This window comes from Anopheles nili, chromosome 3 (assembly GCF_943737925.1).
Source record: "Anopheles nili chromosome 3, idAnoNiliSN_F5_01, whole genome shotgun sequence".
In the NCBI taxonomy this organism is placed as follows: domain Eukaryota; kingdom Metazoa; phylum Arthropoda; class Insecta; order Diptera; family Culicidae; genus Anopheles; species Anopheles nili.
In genome coordinates this window covers 13,894,776-13,909,987 of record NC_071292.1, presented here as the reverse complement: position 1 = coordinate 13,909,987, position 15,212 = coordinate 13,894,776, and the positions used below count along the sequence as shown (strand labels likewise).

At 47.1% G+C, this 15,212-nt stretch overlaps 1 protein-coding gene across 1 annotated transcript; it reads left to right on the top strand.

Moving 5' to 3' along the window:
• Nucleotides 1–1,991: 1,991 nt before the first annotated feature.
• Nucleotides 1,992–15,063, top strand: LOC128727676 (uncharacterized). Its single transcript, XM_053821613.1, has 5 exons — nucleotides 1,992–2,061; nucleotides 8,174–10,506; nucleotides 10,778–10,877; nucleotides 11,682–11,836; nucleotides 11,963–15,063. Exons 1-5 carry the CDS (start codon nucleotides 1,992–1,994, stop codon nucleotides 12,317–12,319), a joined length of 3,015 nt encoding a protein of 1,004 aa, XP_053677588.1. The 3' UTR covers nucleotides 12,320–15,063.
• The last annotated feature ends 149 nt before the right edge of the window (nucleotides 15,064–15,212 follow it).

The following is a 15,212-nucleotide window of genomic DNA, read 5'->3' as shown; positions in this document are numbered from 1 at the left end:
AAAACCCCAGCAGCTATAGGCAAGAATCTGTCAAAGCGCGCTTCGTTCGTCGTGTTGAAAGTTTTATGTTTTTCCCTCGTGCCGTAGACCTACAGTGGGTTTAAGGGTGGTCAAAATCTTACGCATAGTATCTGCCCGTGTACTTGACATTTGGTTTCTATATCGAGTGACTTATTTAACGCCACTCCACGCGGAGGATAAAAAACCTTTTCATGCGAGAACAACTCTTCCACCAAATGAAGCAGACCTTTCGCCCGCTCCGGTACAAGAAGGTCGTAGAAGATGGCTCGAGCAGTGCACCCAAAACCCTCGCCTATCGTGTTTCAAAGGTCACTCGCTGTGGCACGTACCGACACAATGCACAATGCGCGTTTTCTAGCCAGCTTCATCGTGTTTCTATACTGTTGTCACTTGCCTCTTGAGGGAAAAATAAAACGAACGAGAGAGAAAGAGAGAGAGAGAGTGCACACATAATTAGATCCTCGCGCGCCCAGAGATGCGCCGGTTCTAAAAGTGTACCGTTTTTCCTCCCGACATATGCACGCGCGCGGGATTCCTGCGACTAGTTGCACGCACGTGCATCACGGTTCACGCCGGCCGGGGCTTTACGGACATGGTTCTTCTGCTATGCGTTCACCAAGCGTTCAGTCTTGTCGCCAGCTTCCCGACGGGTAGGAAGCACACTCTATCATTAGATCTTTTCCACCCCTTTTCAGGGTAACGGTTCCGCAGAAGGTGCGGTTTGACGTGACAGCGTGTTCCCGCGTTTAAATTTTAATGACATTTCGCCGCATGGCTTTACCGGTCGTGCACTTCACTAACGTGTGGTCTATTTCTTTTTTTCCCGTCTCTTCCAGATTTAGAAGACTTCCTCTATCTCACTGGCACGCGATCGTCCACAACGTACGGTGAGCTGCAGCGCATTGCAGTGCCTCCGCTGGTGTACGATTTGCCTGCAGGACAATTGCGACAAAGATTCGGTACGGCACTCGGCCCCGGATGCTCTCGTAGTGTGGGACTTTCAGCACTGGAAAAAGAGACTATCGAGACAACCGCCTCTGGCTACGGACAGCATAGTGCTCCAGATTCTATATCCGGCTGGGGCGTGATTGTCTGGGCGTTTATATTTTGCCACCCGTTCGTCCTCGTGGATCGCCTTCGAACACGAACCTGCAGTAAGCTGCAGCGACCCCACAGAGGGAGCGTTATTTTGGAGGAAATTAAACAGCCCCAAGCGATTGGCCAACCAGCTCCTCCACCGACCGTCTAGGTTCTTCGCCCAAACAGCTGCAGTGGCTGGTTGGCTGACCCAGCGCGTGTCACCGACGAAGAAATCAAGCAGTGAAGTGGAGTTTAATATTTCACCCGATTTGTTTCGTTCGTTTTCCCGTGTTCCGGCGTTCGCCTTTCGGCTGTAATTGACTTCCGTTATTTTCTGGAGCGTATTTTAAATGTTCATTTCCCAATTTTCCCCTCTAGGAATAAGGTATATAACAGCAGCGGAAAATTGTGTCGCAGTGTTGTGTTGTGTTCCCCCCCCAAATTTTCAACCGGGGGGAAAAATTAGTCGCCTCATAACCGAAGCGACGTTTCGTGCAAATTTCCGCAGACAGTGTGATTCTTCTCTCATGTGTACGTGTACTACGTGTGTGCGTGTGTATGTTTGTCGGTGTGAATAATAAATGGTGAATTAAAATTGGCGCAGACCTGAGCCAGCTCGGAAACCCGGGAGAGGCAGTTTTATGCATCCTAATTTGGCCGCATCGTGCCACCTTCGCGACGACGGTGGAGAGTGTTGTTCTTAATCCAGCCAAGATTAGCAATTTTACAACCGGTCCCGTGTGTGCGTGTGTGTTTTGTGTGTGTGTGTCCACTAACGATCCTCGCACGGCAGCACCGGCAGCAGAACGGGCCAGAACGTGAGCGGCGGCCGGTACCGCGAGAAAGTGAGACAGCGTGGCGATCTACTCTTCTATCCCCGCGGTTGGAATATGGATAGAAGTGTAGATTCCATCGGTAGTTGCTCGCTCGATGTAGATGCCGATTCGACTGATTTTTCAGGTTAGTATGACGACATTCCAGGACATTTGGATGGAAAATTTATGAAAATTAGGAGCCATTTAAAGGATAAAGGACATTACCCTGGTGTTCCTAAAGGTGTTTGTCTTGAACAACTTAGAAACCCAATTTAAACGGATTTAGAGAATAAATTCTCCAAGATCTCGAAATCTTAAATTCTCGAACTCCTTAAGACGGTATACTTTTTGTACAAGCATCAACCACTTATCTCACTCGGCTACTCTTTAACAGCCTCTTTTATTTGACCAATTAAAAGCATTGCTTCATCCCGCACAAACGAATGTGATGTTGTCCAAGGAGGTTTTTGCCTAAAGGTAGGTGGGCGGATAAGCGTCATCAAGAAACAGATTCCGGAGTAAGCAGGAAACAATTTCTTTACGGTCGTGGCCACGTTTGAAGGGGTTGGCCAATTACGTTCTCATAGAGAGCCAGTTTCACCGGCTTGTGGAACCTTCCCAGATAAGGCCGGAACCGGCGACAACTGCGTCACACGCGTGGTGGGATGACATTGAATTTCCCATTTGGGGTGTTCACCAACAAAACCACCCCCGAAATGCTGGACACCCGCGTGGGGGGGTTGAATGAAATAAAAGGCGATAAATCATGAGGGACAAATGCGGCTGTAGTAATCACTAGCCCCGTGTAGAAATGAAGTGCGAGTGTGCCAAAAATCGTCCACAGCCGTAAACGGGTGCGCTTAAATGGGCACTCTAGGAGCTCGTAAAAGCCGATCGGTTGAGGAAGAAAGCAGAAAACGAGGATCGCGAGGGTGGATGGATGGGGGTTGCTTCCCACGCGTTTGTCGCGTGTAAGTCGTCACACACAATGGGCGAGGTGCCATGTGGTGTCTTGGCTTCCTCTTGCCTTCGATTTCCTTTCAGACTGATTGGACCGGAAACAGGATTACGCGTACGCGTGCACGGCTCGGTAAAAGTACGCGTGATCGCGCGCTTAGCCACGAAACGTGGGATTGATTTTCTTATCCCTTTTAGTCACGTTATGAGGGTATTTTTTTGAGGAGTTGTGGGTTACGCGATACGGTCGGGTGATGGCAGCATTGTTATTATTTTCCTTAACTATGTTAATGCCATTCGGTAGAGTTGTTTCGAACCCGCGCTCGAAGGTCAATGTCGAGCAGGGAAATTTGAATTCTTGTTTGCCCTCCCCAAAACAAAAACCGGCTCCTTCGTCGCACGTGTGGGTAGATGCTTTTGTTTTCAATCCCATGTATTTTTTCGTGTATTTAACTCATGTTATTCCGTCATTTTTTTACCCGGCCATTGTCGTTCGAATGTGGAGAAAATCGAACCCAGTTTTTTCGTTCAGTTCATCGTTCAATCGTGGTGTGCTTGTAATGCTTACTAGCCCCGAAAACATTGAAGGTTAAACGTTGGCCTTCTCCAAATGGGACTCGGTCGCATGCTAATGGGCGGCGAAATGGCCTTTTTTTTGTTGTACTTTTTTGATTTAACGCCCGCGACTTGTTGAGCTGACGTTTGAGCGATTGCTTCGTGTCATGCTAAAGCATCATCTTTTCGCAAAGAATGAAGGCTTTCGTGGGTGTTTGCGGCACTCGAAACGTCCTGCAAGGACGCGTGTCAATAGTTTGGGCCATGGACTTTCGCTTTTTTTGCACGTTATACGTACTGGTAGAAAATCGACCCGCATCTTCGAGAGTCGAGGACAGGTGTTCTGGAGTTCGTAAGGCAAAATGCGCTAATAATCCACCAGCAAAAGCTCCAGTTTCCCGATCGAACCAGGTGTAAAATATCAACCAAGCAACGAAATATCCTAATCAATATGCCATCTTTGAACCTGTTTCGATTCAGTGAGCAATAACGTGTTTGAAGGTGTTCCTTTGTTTTTGTATAAATTCACCTGGACCTAGAATCTGTATTTTGAAACAGGTTTCTTTGGCTGCTTAAGATGGAACAAGGACAAACGCCTTTTAATTTGAGACCTTCTTCTTCTGCTCCATTTCATCTACAAATCAACACCACCGTTGGGCAAATATTTACTTTGCAACCCAACCACTATCAACGCCCGGTGAGAAAGCCTAATGTATTTTTGATGAACCACCGGTAAAGGGTGATCATTAACACTAAAATGGCGTTAGGTTCCCGTGGGCGTTTTTCTTTTTCCTGTGAGAACACTGCCCAAACGATGCTAATACGAAGCCCATCAACCCAATTCGCAGATAATAGCACTTTTATCATAATTAATTACTCTCCGGGGTGTTTGCGAGCTAAAACTGCTCGCCATAGACAGTCCCCTTGTGGTTTTGTTAGCAATTTATACTCGATATGGGAAACGGTGTGTATCACTTTCGATCAACGGTTTCCGATTTCCAAATCATCCCCCATATCAAGCGATACACGCCCGTCGCTATCTGAGCCCAATTCCCGGTGCATTAGTGTGTTAGCTACCGTGTGTTCACGGGATGTGTCGTAATTAAACCATCACTGGCACCGCTGTTGCTGCACCGATTGCTGCACCAACCATGGGAACCCGGACAGTCCGACGTCCGGTCACCGAATCGGACCACACCGCGGCCGGCATCAACCTCCATCACAGTCTAGTGCACCCACTCGGCATCAATGAAGCCCTACGCGCGTCGCCCACCCTTACGTGCGTGAGTGTTTGCGTCTGCGCGGGCGACTTGCGCTTGGGTGGGGGTGAATATACAAATGTCCGCCGACGCTCCTTCTGCACTGCATCAGAGCCAGCCAGCCCCTTCTCGAGGAAAGGAGAAGCGAACGGGCGCCTGCATTCACCGAAGGTAAAGGCGCGTCTCGGTTTCCTCCATCGCGACATTGCGTCATAGAGCTGCAGCTTGAATGGGGCATGGAAGAAAGAGAGCACGAGAGAACAAGAGAGATGGTAGTTTGGAGCAGCAGAGGGCTTTCCAAGTGCCGAGGAGGCTCGCGAACGAAACCACTCCAATGTGCGCTCGACAGTCGGTCCGAGTGGTCGATCATGTCGTGTTGTTGGCTCGTAGGGAGGACCGTATGGCGATCAACTCTGGTTTCGGGCATCAACGCAAGGCTCACTGTTGATAAACGACGAAACTGAAAGTGAACGTCGCGTTCCCTTATCTTCGAGTGTGGTTCCAGTGTGTTAAGAAACCCACAACGAATCCGTCTTTGCAACGCAGACATCCCCCTCGATTCGAGTAGGTTAGTTCAAAAACCACGCGCGCTGTTGATAACACACTGCCTGATCGATGTCATTCGTAGTGCGAAATACGGCGCAAATCGTTCTCTAATAGCTGGGTATCTTAGTGAAGTATATGCGTGCCTTGTATAAGGTGGTGATGTGCGAGAAAACCAGTTCCCACGGCCGTCGCGCATAGTTGTCCGGTGACGTAAAGCGTGTCCATGTGTTCGACTCCACCCAGCTGAGTGGATGACCAAATCCAACGGGGGGTTGCTTTTCGAGCAGCTTCATCTCATCGTTCCTAGAAAAGTGCATTCCTATGCGTTGAATTCTCTCATCTGTTTAGTTCGCCTGTAGATCATCTGATCTGGAGATCACCGGCATCTCCGCAATAGGTGATCAACAGAGACGCGTAGGTTGCTCCAACAAAAGCCCTTCCAGACAACGAATCTGCGTCTCCATCGAGTGCTTTTTGTGGAGGTTGTTCCTTTAAAAAGTGCAACTAATCGATCGATCCATCCCCCACGTGTTCGATCGTCGTAATTGCCTGGTCGTCGCCATTCGACTGCGTGAGTGCGTTTTTTTTTGTCGTCCTGCTCAGGTGCTCCAGTTCGTTTGTGTGAAGAAGTGAAGCAAAGCGCATGAGACCGCGTGGGGTGCTACTATTTATTATGGTCCCCAAAGCGGACGCATGGTGTTTTCCCTACCGCAAGGCGCCATTTGTCGGGCTTCCTACGTGCTCGATCGGTCGGTGCAACAACATTTCGCCCACTCGTCGGCAAATGCATCCCACCGACACAGCGGCAAACGGATGTGTGGGTCGAAAACGATGCTAGAGCTACCTCGATATGGGGTCGTGATTTCTAGACGATTTAAGCTTATTTGTTTGTCTCCATGGGCCAAGCGTTGTGCTGATCCTGCTGTGTTGAGTGATCGGAAGCGAACTCGCTGGAGTTGCGTTTTAAAGGGCAGGAATATAAACCATCTCAATTTGTGGGTGATGTGAAAAGAACACACGAACGTAGTGCATCGGCTGATACTGACGTCCTGTGAGTCATGTTTCGATCGGGTGAATCAAGCAATAACAATCACGAATTGGCCTCAGATAGCACGTATCACTTCGTCAGCCTATACGGACAGCCAGAAAAAGCCTCAAAAGGGCTCAATCTGATAAAGCACTGAACTGTTCGTTCCGTTTCGTACCACCATTAACTGCTATCGATTCTATTCCACCCTTTTAAGAGCCCTAAAAGCCCATATGAAGGTTACCTCTTGTGCAAACATATTGGCTGCAGTCGGATTGCGTTTATTCGGAGCGGAAGCGCGTTTGTGGGATCGTGATGTCAACATAACAAACTGCGTCGATGTTTTCGTTCACTATCTCTTGCCCAACTGGCTCGGGAGCTTGTACTTGGTAGCGATTGGCCTCCATCCAAGAAATTCTCTACTCAAGGAAAGCAGGGTGTTGTCCCTTGGGTGGTTGAGACGCGTCCGGGGATGTGTGCGCTTGATATGATATTGCTGCGTTCAATTGGCTTAATCGTGTCGCAATGTTTTCTTCACAGTCCAACGAATAGTGGAGTCTTTTGAAGTGAACGAATGTTTGTTTATGTCAGAGCGCATTAAGTGTTAAAACTCGGTTTAAAATCTGCGCTACCCGGGGTAAAATTGTGCAGAGATTTTCGCTTACTTCATGCCATTCTCGACAGCTACCTTCCCGGTGATCAATTGAATATGTCAATATGTCTGAAAGCAACATCAATACGCTCCACACATTATAAGTTCACCGGTCGTGAACACAAATAAGAAGGCAAAACGAAATGGGTCATAAAAACACCCATTTGTCAAAGTGATTTTTTTTGCGCACATATTCGAACTACGAGCCTGGAAAAACCGATCGATCGTCGTTAACGAACGCGGGAACAGCGTGATAATTGATCATTTTGTTGCACCCTTCTCACGGCCTTGCGAGGAACCACCATTTCATAATGTTCGTTGCGATTTATGTCTCCTCGAGAAGCTCTCTTCCGCTTGCGTACGGTGATTCCCCGATGACTCATCGTGGCATTAGAATGCTAAACACTCGCCAGACGATGATGTCTCGTCACAATCGCCGCAACAGCTTTCATCGACTCGACCCCGCACCAAGGACACATCCTTGAGTGTGTCCTTCATTGGCCACGCAGGGACCTAGGGGTGTCCTTTCTCGTGCGTGCCTGGTGTCGCGTGCCTTGCGATTGTCGTATAACGTATAAATTTATCGGTCCCGTGACCGATCCGGCCACCAGTGTCCTTGAAGGAGCAATATCGCCTCCACTCTGCTCCAGGGATGAAGCGTAGCAAAAACAATTCTCCACCCACGAATCCTCGCCACTTGAACAAGGAGAAAGAGAGTCGGCCACGCGCTTGAACCACTCCGATATTTATGGCACCCGTTTTAACGTGCGCTTCCCGTCGCGTCCTTCGGGCGAGCAACATTTTTATGGACCGTCTTTGACCATCGCGGGCTGCCATAAGGCAATCGATTGACTACTGGCTGCCCGTGGCGTGTGACGGAAATTTACCGCATTTTCCATCACGTCGCGGTTCTGTGCGCTGGTATTACAGGGTTGCTTTGCCAACGGTAAATGAACTTGAAATTAAGTCACTGTTGTACTAGGTTACCTTGGGGAAGGTTAGTTTTTCTCGTTCTGCCACGTACTGTTGATTTAGTGGAACTTGTTCGATTTGTTTGTTCAGCAGCTTTGGAGAGTTCAATAAGCAAACATTTTTGCAACAAGTTAGTGTAAAGAAGACAATTTTAAGCCAAACTTGTGTTATCCTTGTGTTGTTGTGATATCTTAAATATTGTTTCCATATCGTTTTTTGTATCAGCAACATTTTAAGATTCCTTCCGTGTGTGTTAATTGTACCGTTCCGTGTGTTTTATTCCTTCCAGACACCTCCGGGGAGCTCAATTTTCTAACGCCTATTTCCGGCAAGGACATAACGCGCGAATTCACGGCCGGCATCAAGGAGCGCTGCATGCTACCTGTGATCAACTGTCAGGCAGTCACAAGCGTACTGGATCCGGTAACCGGACACATCAGCACCGTCCTAACGACGACCGCTACGGCCAACCCACAGGCACCATCCTCCCAGACGTCTTTGCTACAGCCTCTGCTCGGCGGTGGCGACGGATCGTCTCCTACGGCCACTAGCAAAAAACCGAGCTACCTTAATTTGGCCTGCTGCGTGAATGGATACTCGAACCTGACGACGTACGATTCGAAGCTTCGCCAGGATATCAACAAATCGCGCGAGGTTTCACCAAGCCGGCCTATTATCGCCACGCTGCACTACAACCGGACGGATTCCGGCACCGGTGGTCACCTGCTAACGGCTCCAACGTTGAGCTACGTCAGCATGAACAACACCATCAACAACAACTACAGCAGCAGCACGGCAGGGATCGGTGGCAACCGAATGTTTAAGATGAACACCGCCGGGATGGTCCACGGGGGAGCTCTCAACGGTAACACGTGTGGAAGGATGCGTGGAATGAATGGGACCCTTCCGGCGCAGGTTGGTGGAGCCGACATGACGGATAATGCCGCTGCAATGGGTCTGTTCAACGGGAACGGTGCCTACACCGGGGGAATCCGCACCAAAGTGATCTCCTCACAGTCACAAATCAGCAGCCACACGCGGGATGACGTGCAAGCTCAGCTGATGACACCGAAGAAAAGCTTCATACAACAACGCGTCGAGAAGCTGTACGGAGCGAGCGAGGTGGTGGTACTCAACAAGCAGAACTACAGCAGCAGCGAGCGGAAGTACCTTAACAACATTGCCAACAATGAAACCAGTGGCTCGTGTGGCGGAACTCCATCGAAGATGGTTCACCACAGCAGTATGGCGGGACAGCAGCAATCGATTGGGAACGGAACCACCCGGAATGGTGTCGCCAACGGACACACGGTGAACGGAACGAATGGTGCGTCGTTCGGGGCTGTCGACGAAAACAACAAGCAAATTAATGGGGAAAGACACGAGGGAGATGGTGATGATCCGGACGTTGAATCGCTGCCAGTGTTGCGACACCTGCGGCCGGAATTCCGCGCTCAGTTGCAAATATTCTCACCGAAAAAAGTGCCCAAATCTTCATCGAATCGTTCCTCGTTTGTGGCCCCGGGTGCGATCAATGGCAACGGGGAGACGACGCACATCAACGGTAGCGCATCAACCGGGACGGATCACTGTAACGGTGGGGAAGAAAATGCCAACCTACGCGGGGTGTCGAAGCGTCACTCGCAGGTAAATGGCAACAGCTACACGGAACACTTCGAGCAGCAGATACTGAACGGTGGAGGTGGTTCTGATCGGATTGGTTTTTCGCTAAAGAACGGTCGAACCAGCGCCAATGTTACACTGACAACGAGCAACGGCAGTACCGCCGACGAGCATCACGTCCACGAGGAGCAGGTTGCTCCGACGACAACCAGTCGTAACCATAGCAACGCCGGCGTGCATACTGTGACGATGCAAAGCAACAACGTCAGCAGCAGCAGCGTGGTCGAGCAGCAGGAACAGTATCGGCACGAAACGTCGCACAGTTATCACCATTCTAGTAGCAGCGCGTCGTCGTCGTCTTCAGTGATAGTGGAGCAGAAGATACGCTCGATGGTAGTGGTATCGTCGACTACGGCCGATGACGGTGTGGAACGAATGTCGACTGCCACTGGCAGCGACAGCGCCATCATTGCCGCTGTCACACCGAACGTGGCGGACGTGCAAATACCACCGATAGCCACCGCGGCGAGTGTGATCGAGAACGGCGAACAGACTGGTAGTCGCAAAGCCACCAGTAGTAAAGACGGACTCGAGACGGAACCAGCGAGTGCTGCCAACAAAGCTCACGTCGCGAACGGTAGTGGAAGTGAAATTGTGAATTGTGATAGTCAGTCCGAGCTGGTGACCGCGGACGTAATGCGCACACCAAACGGTAGTAGTACGGTGGTTCTGGATAGTGGTGCGACTGCTGTCGTCACGATGCCGACGACGATGGCCGTTTTCGGGCATCGGGATTCAAAGGAAAGCAGCCGTGATATGGCAGAACCAACGCCCGTCATCGAAGTAACCACGAATGGCACCACCAGCACTAGCGACAGTAACAGCAACAACAACAATAACGTGCTCGATGGAAATTATTTCCTTCGGATCATGAAAACTGAGCAACACCGGCTAGAAGCAATGGCTGACGAAGTTGAGAAAGAAATTCAACTGATAAAGGTACGGTCGCGCGGAAAGGTGCTAGCGATTGTCTCGCCTGCAGGTCTGGTGGGAATTGCGTGCGCAATGAAAGTATTTTTGTTTTCGTGTCACGACAATCCATCCTCATAGCTGGCTATTTCGCTCCGGGACGCGTGATTAGAGGGTTCCTTTTATTTTTACCTAAACATTAAGCAAAAATGCGCGCGCATCCCACACATCTCAAACGCGGGCGAGTTGGCCTTTACCTTAGTGTTCCGCTCAACAGCTGATAGTTTGGTTTTAATTTTAGGCCGACGGTGTTGAGCTGAGCGAGGACATGAACGGATACATCCTGGCCGCCGTAGGCAAAGCGCGCTTGCTCTGCTCGCAGAAAATGAAACAGTTTGAAGGTTAGTACTGTGAATGCATCGGAAATAAACGCAACATACTGTATATGGGGAGGGCGATATTGTTCCCTCGCAGAAAGTCACGAGACTGATGGCCATGAAAAGGTGAATTTGATCCAGCGACAAAAGGTTGCAAATGATTATCAGGCGCTAGGGAGCTTATCAAGCCGATATACTTAAAACTCTATTAAATGATTTACGCCGTTCAAGATTTCTTATCGGAAACGGAGATCCGTAGTGTTCTGTATAGATAATGGCTCTAGAAGCTCTTCAAAGGTTTCGTAGAGTTTTGTTTTTATATGACGTTAATATTGATTGATCGTTGCATTTAGTTTGACAGAGCTATGAATAACTCTTTGACTGCTGAATATTTTCATATGCTTATTAAGTTGCGCAAAAGAGAATCAAAATGTTGGTTAGAGCTGGCAAAACAAAATATATCATTCAACCGTAAATAGGCGGTAATGAAAGGCGGCAGTGTCAATCAATAAACAGCGTCGTATTCCATTGGTATCCAATCTGAAACCACTTCCTCCTCGCTTTTGTAACATTTGCGCGTGACCATTTCTGCTCCGCGCTGTGCCTTTTCGCATTCATTAACACCGCCAGGGGTGCGATCAATGGACAGATATTTTTGTTTCAGTTAGCACACGAAAACCTGTTCGTGCTAACGTGAGCATAAACAAGCTAACGTTTAAAACGCTCGGCGGAATCAAATTCAAAACTCATCCCCGGAATGATTGTGAATTCAAAACTGTTTATCGATAGTTTGAATAATTTGTTTGTTTGTTTCCTGTCTTTTTTTAGATTTATGTTACACTAACTTGAACCAATCGCCAGACGAAAAGTTCCAAACGACCGGAGAAGATCTGAGAGGATTCTGGGACATGGTGATGCTGCAGGTAAACAAGGTCGATGCCAGCTTCGAGGAAATTGATTCGTTCCGGAAAAATGGTTGGCGGGTAAGTTGAAAAAATAGTGTGCCAGAAAATGCAAATGTAATTGGATACATTGGCCATGTAATTTATTCTCGAATTTTTTTCTTCGCTGCGTCATTATTCATCCCCTACGCTTATTTGTCATTTTAGAAACCTACCCCAAAGAGTCCGACGCCAGCGCAAACCCGCAATGGTACTGCACCGCGTACAAAGTTGGTGAAACGTCCCTACAAAACACCGGCGAGCGTGGCGAACGGTGGTGGTTCCTCCGTAACAGACGGTAGCAATGGCGTCGAGACGAAAAAAGCGTCTGCCGCCCTGGCGGCTGCCAAACGGGAAGCCCAGCGGAAGCAGCTGATGGAAATGAAACGCAAGCAGAAGCTGGCCCACAGCCAGCAGCAGCAGGCGGTAGAAATATTTGCTCCGGCGAGCGAACTGCCGGTGCATAACGGTGATGACAAGAATCCTCCGGCAGTGGCCGGCTCGACACTGGTGGATTTGAGTTGATCTCTTTCGCCAGTGGCAATGCGCTAAAGCCTTTTCCAATTACCAATTCCGATAGTAGCTGAGACCTGAAGGACTGGGGCACGGTAGAGAAGCAGATCACCGTATCTGGCCAGTACGTGATGGCAGAATTGGCCAGGCGTGCAAGGAAAAGCTAACGCTAACGCAACTCGATTCGAGCACGCAGAAAAAAAAACGCTCCGTGAGCAAAATTCGGCTGCTTCAGCAGACCAGTATGTTTGTAAATTAGTACACACACAGGACTGATCGATTATTTTACATTCTTTGTTAAGTTTCGCGAATAATTTGCGGGACGTTGGAAGCACAGAACGCAGTAACATTCGAAAGTTGTGAGCATATCTGCTATTTTTTAAACCACAAAGCTTAAACCACAACTGATATCAGACGTACATACCACCAGCACCTTCATCACCATCATTCATTGTTCACGAACGTGAGCTCCTTCATCACTAATGAAAATTCAAAATGTGCTGCGTGTACCGTAGCCTTCAACCAATTTCATTATCCTCGATAGTAAGACGAATTGTCTTTACCACCAGCAGTAGCGCAGGACAGGATTACAGAGAAAACGTACACAAATTGTGATTGTTTTATACATTTTACGGTCGAATATTATAACTATATTATTGTCCCATTTTATTGTAAGTACCCGTTTTACTTGTATAATGATGCGATTTGGTTTTTAAAACATTCGAACGAATTCATTGGCTTTCGGACTTAGATGACTGGGCGAATTGTAAACAGACATGGGAGGAAACCTCACGGGAGGAACGACTAAAGCGTACGAATTAAAGTAAATCTGTTCCATCTCGCATAACGCAGTTCAGAATAAACGAGAAAGACGACATAGATAAAATACATCGTTTTCTAGCTAGAAAATGGTTCTCAGGAGAAAGGAATGACTTAGTTTGAATAACACATACACATCCACTCACACTCGTAAAGACAAACTTACCTGGCTCCTTTAGTGGTTTAGACGTATTACTCTTAGGTACCTATTCCTTTTTACGAGCACGTGCTAACTATTAATTTTTATCGCGACCCGTTCTATTAACGAATCATTATAAACTATTGTACATGCGGACGAAAGAAAAATCGAAATGTAAGATGAGAAGAATCTCTATTTATTAACAAATGATTATCGAAAATCATTTATCTATTACTATTACCGCTTTTACACTACTACTCAGATGTGTCCGTTGCTTACTCTTTATTATAAGGGGAGAAAGACAAAGAAAAACCTAAACGCATCAGTTAAGTTGTGCATTTTTAATTGGGCTACGAAAATTTAAAGTCGTGCATCATTCAGACACGTTTTCGAAAATTCGCTTATGGGTGTTATGGGAAAAAACGTAGGGTTTTGACTATTAAGATGATCCCTTATGAGTTTGGGTGTCTGTTCATAGTTTTCGCTACTATACCGTACCGAGCTTGAATTTGCCTTTTCTTTGCGATGTAACTGTTGATAGCATTGAAAGTAGTGTGTTTCCTTTGCGTTGCGATATTTGTTTCACTTTACTTCTATAATGATGACGCTCCAGCACCTTACTTCGTGTCTCTGATACTTTGATATGCAAACGGTGATAGCATACAAGGGAGAGGAAGTGGAACCCAAACAGATCATTGGAACACTCAAGGAAACGTAAATAGAAATACTGATATGAGACAAAAACTAGTTCAGAGACAGACAAAATTAGCGAAAATTTATCCACTGAGCGAGTGCCTTATCGATATCGTTCTCGAAGGAAGAAGTTGATGCGCATATGAGTACAAAAAAAAACAATAAATTAGTTTTTTCAGTTGTTCTTCCTTTGCGACTGTATGTTTTTCAGTTGTTTGGTTATCACTTAGCAAAATGAAACTAATTGTTTTAGTATTTTTTCGATTTCGGATATGTTATCTGTCGCATTTTCCTATGTTCCTTCTATTAGTTCGAAATAAGCTTGGAATTAAATGGATAGGTTCAATGTTGGAACGAACGTTAATCACTATGCTCCATGACAAATGATAGACATATATTGCGTCACGAACAAGAGCGGAACTAGCAAAACGAATCTATTTTGACGCAGCTCAAATGGTTTTACGTAAGCAGACAAAATAGAAGCGAAACCATTACATTATGCTATTTATCGTGTGTGGTTTACTAGCATAAAACGGGCGGTTTGCGTTTATCTCGGTTAGCAGAAGCAGAACCGATGGACAACGAGATAACACAGTTTAGAATATAATTCAAAATGAAATCGGAAGCGATGTTTAACAGTGGCGCTTCTTTGCGATTTATTTTTCATATTCGAGCGATTTTTGCACATTTTACAGTATTTGCTAAATTTCGAACGTTGCGAAAGGTGGCGGGGAGAGAGCACCGAAGGGCGTAGAAACAGGATACGCACGTTGATATGGGGAAATGAAAACAAAACCACCAACAAAACGAACACAAATCAAAACCAGTACATTCACCGACACTTGAAATACACGATTTTTATAACGTAAGAAACGCTCTCCTCTATGCTGATGCATAAGATTAGCCAGCAGGACGAGCAGCAGCTTTCTAGCTGAGCTTTCAAAAAGGGTGCTCTTGACGCTAAAAAAACAGAGGAAACGAAACTAAATGAAACTGATAAATCATGCCGATTCCTTCTTGCTTATGTGTAGATGTCAGCATACTATATGGCGATAAGAAAGCGTTGCCGAATTGGATGGAATAAATCGTACATTAAACCGTACACCCCTCACACACCAAGCGGACATGGTGTTTATGATGCTTTCTCTTTTATTTTTCGTTAATTTGTCTCATTTCGTGAATCTTTTTTTTCATTTTTATTCACTGCATTAGTCTAATGTACATTTTTTTTATTTCATATCAATCTCTGACTTA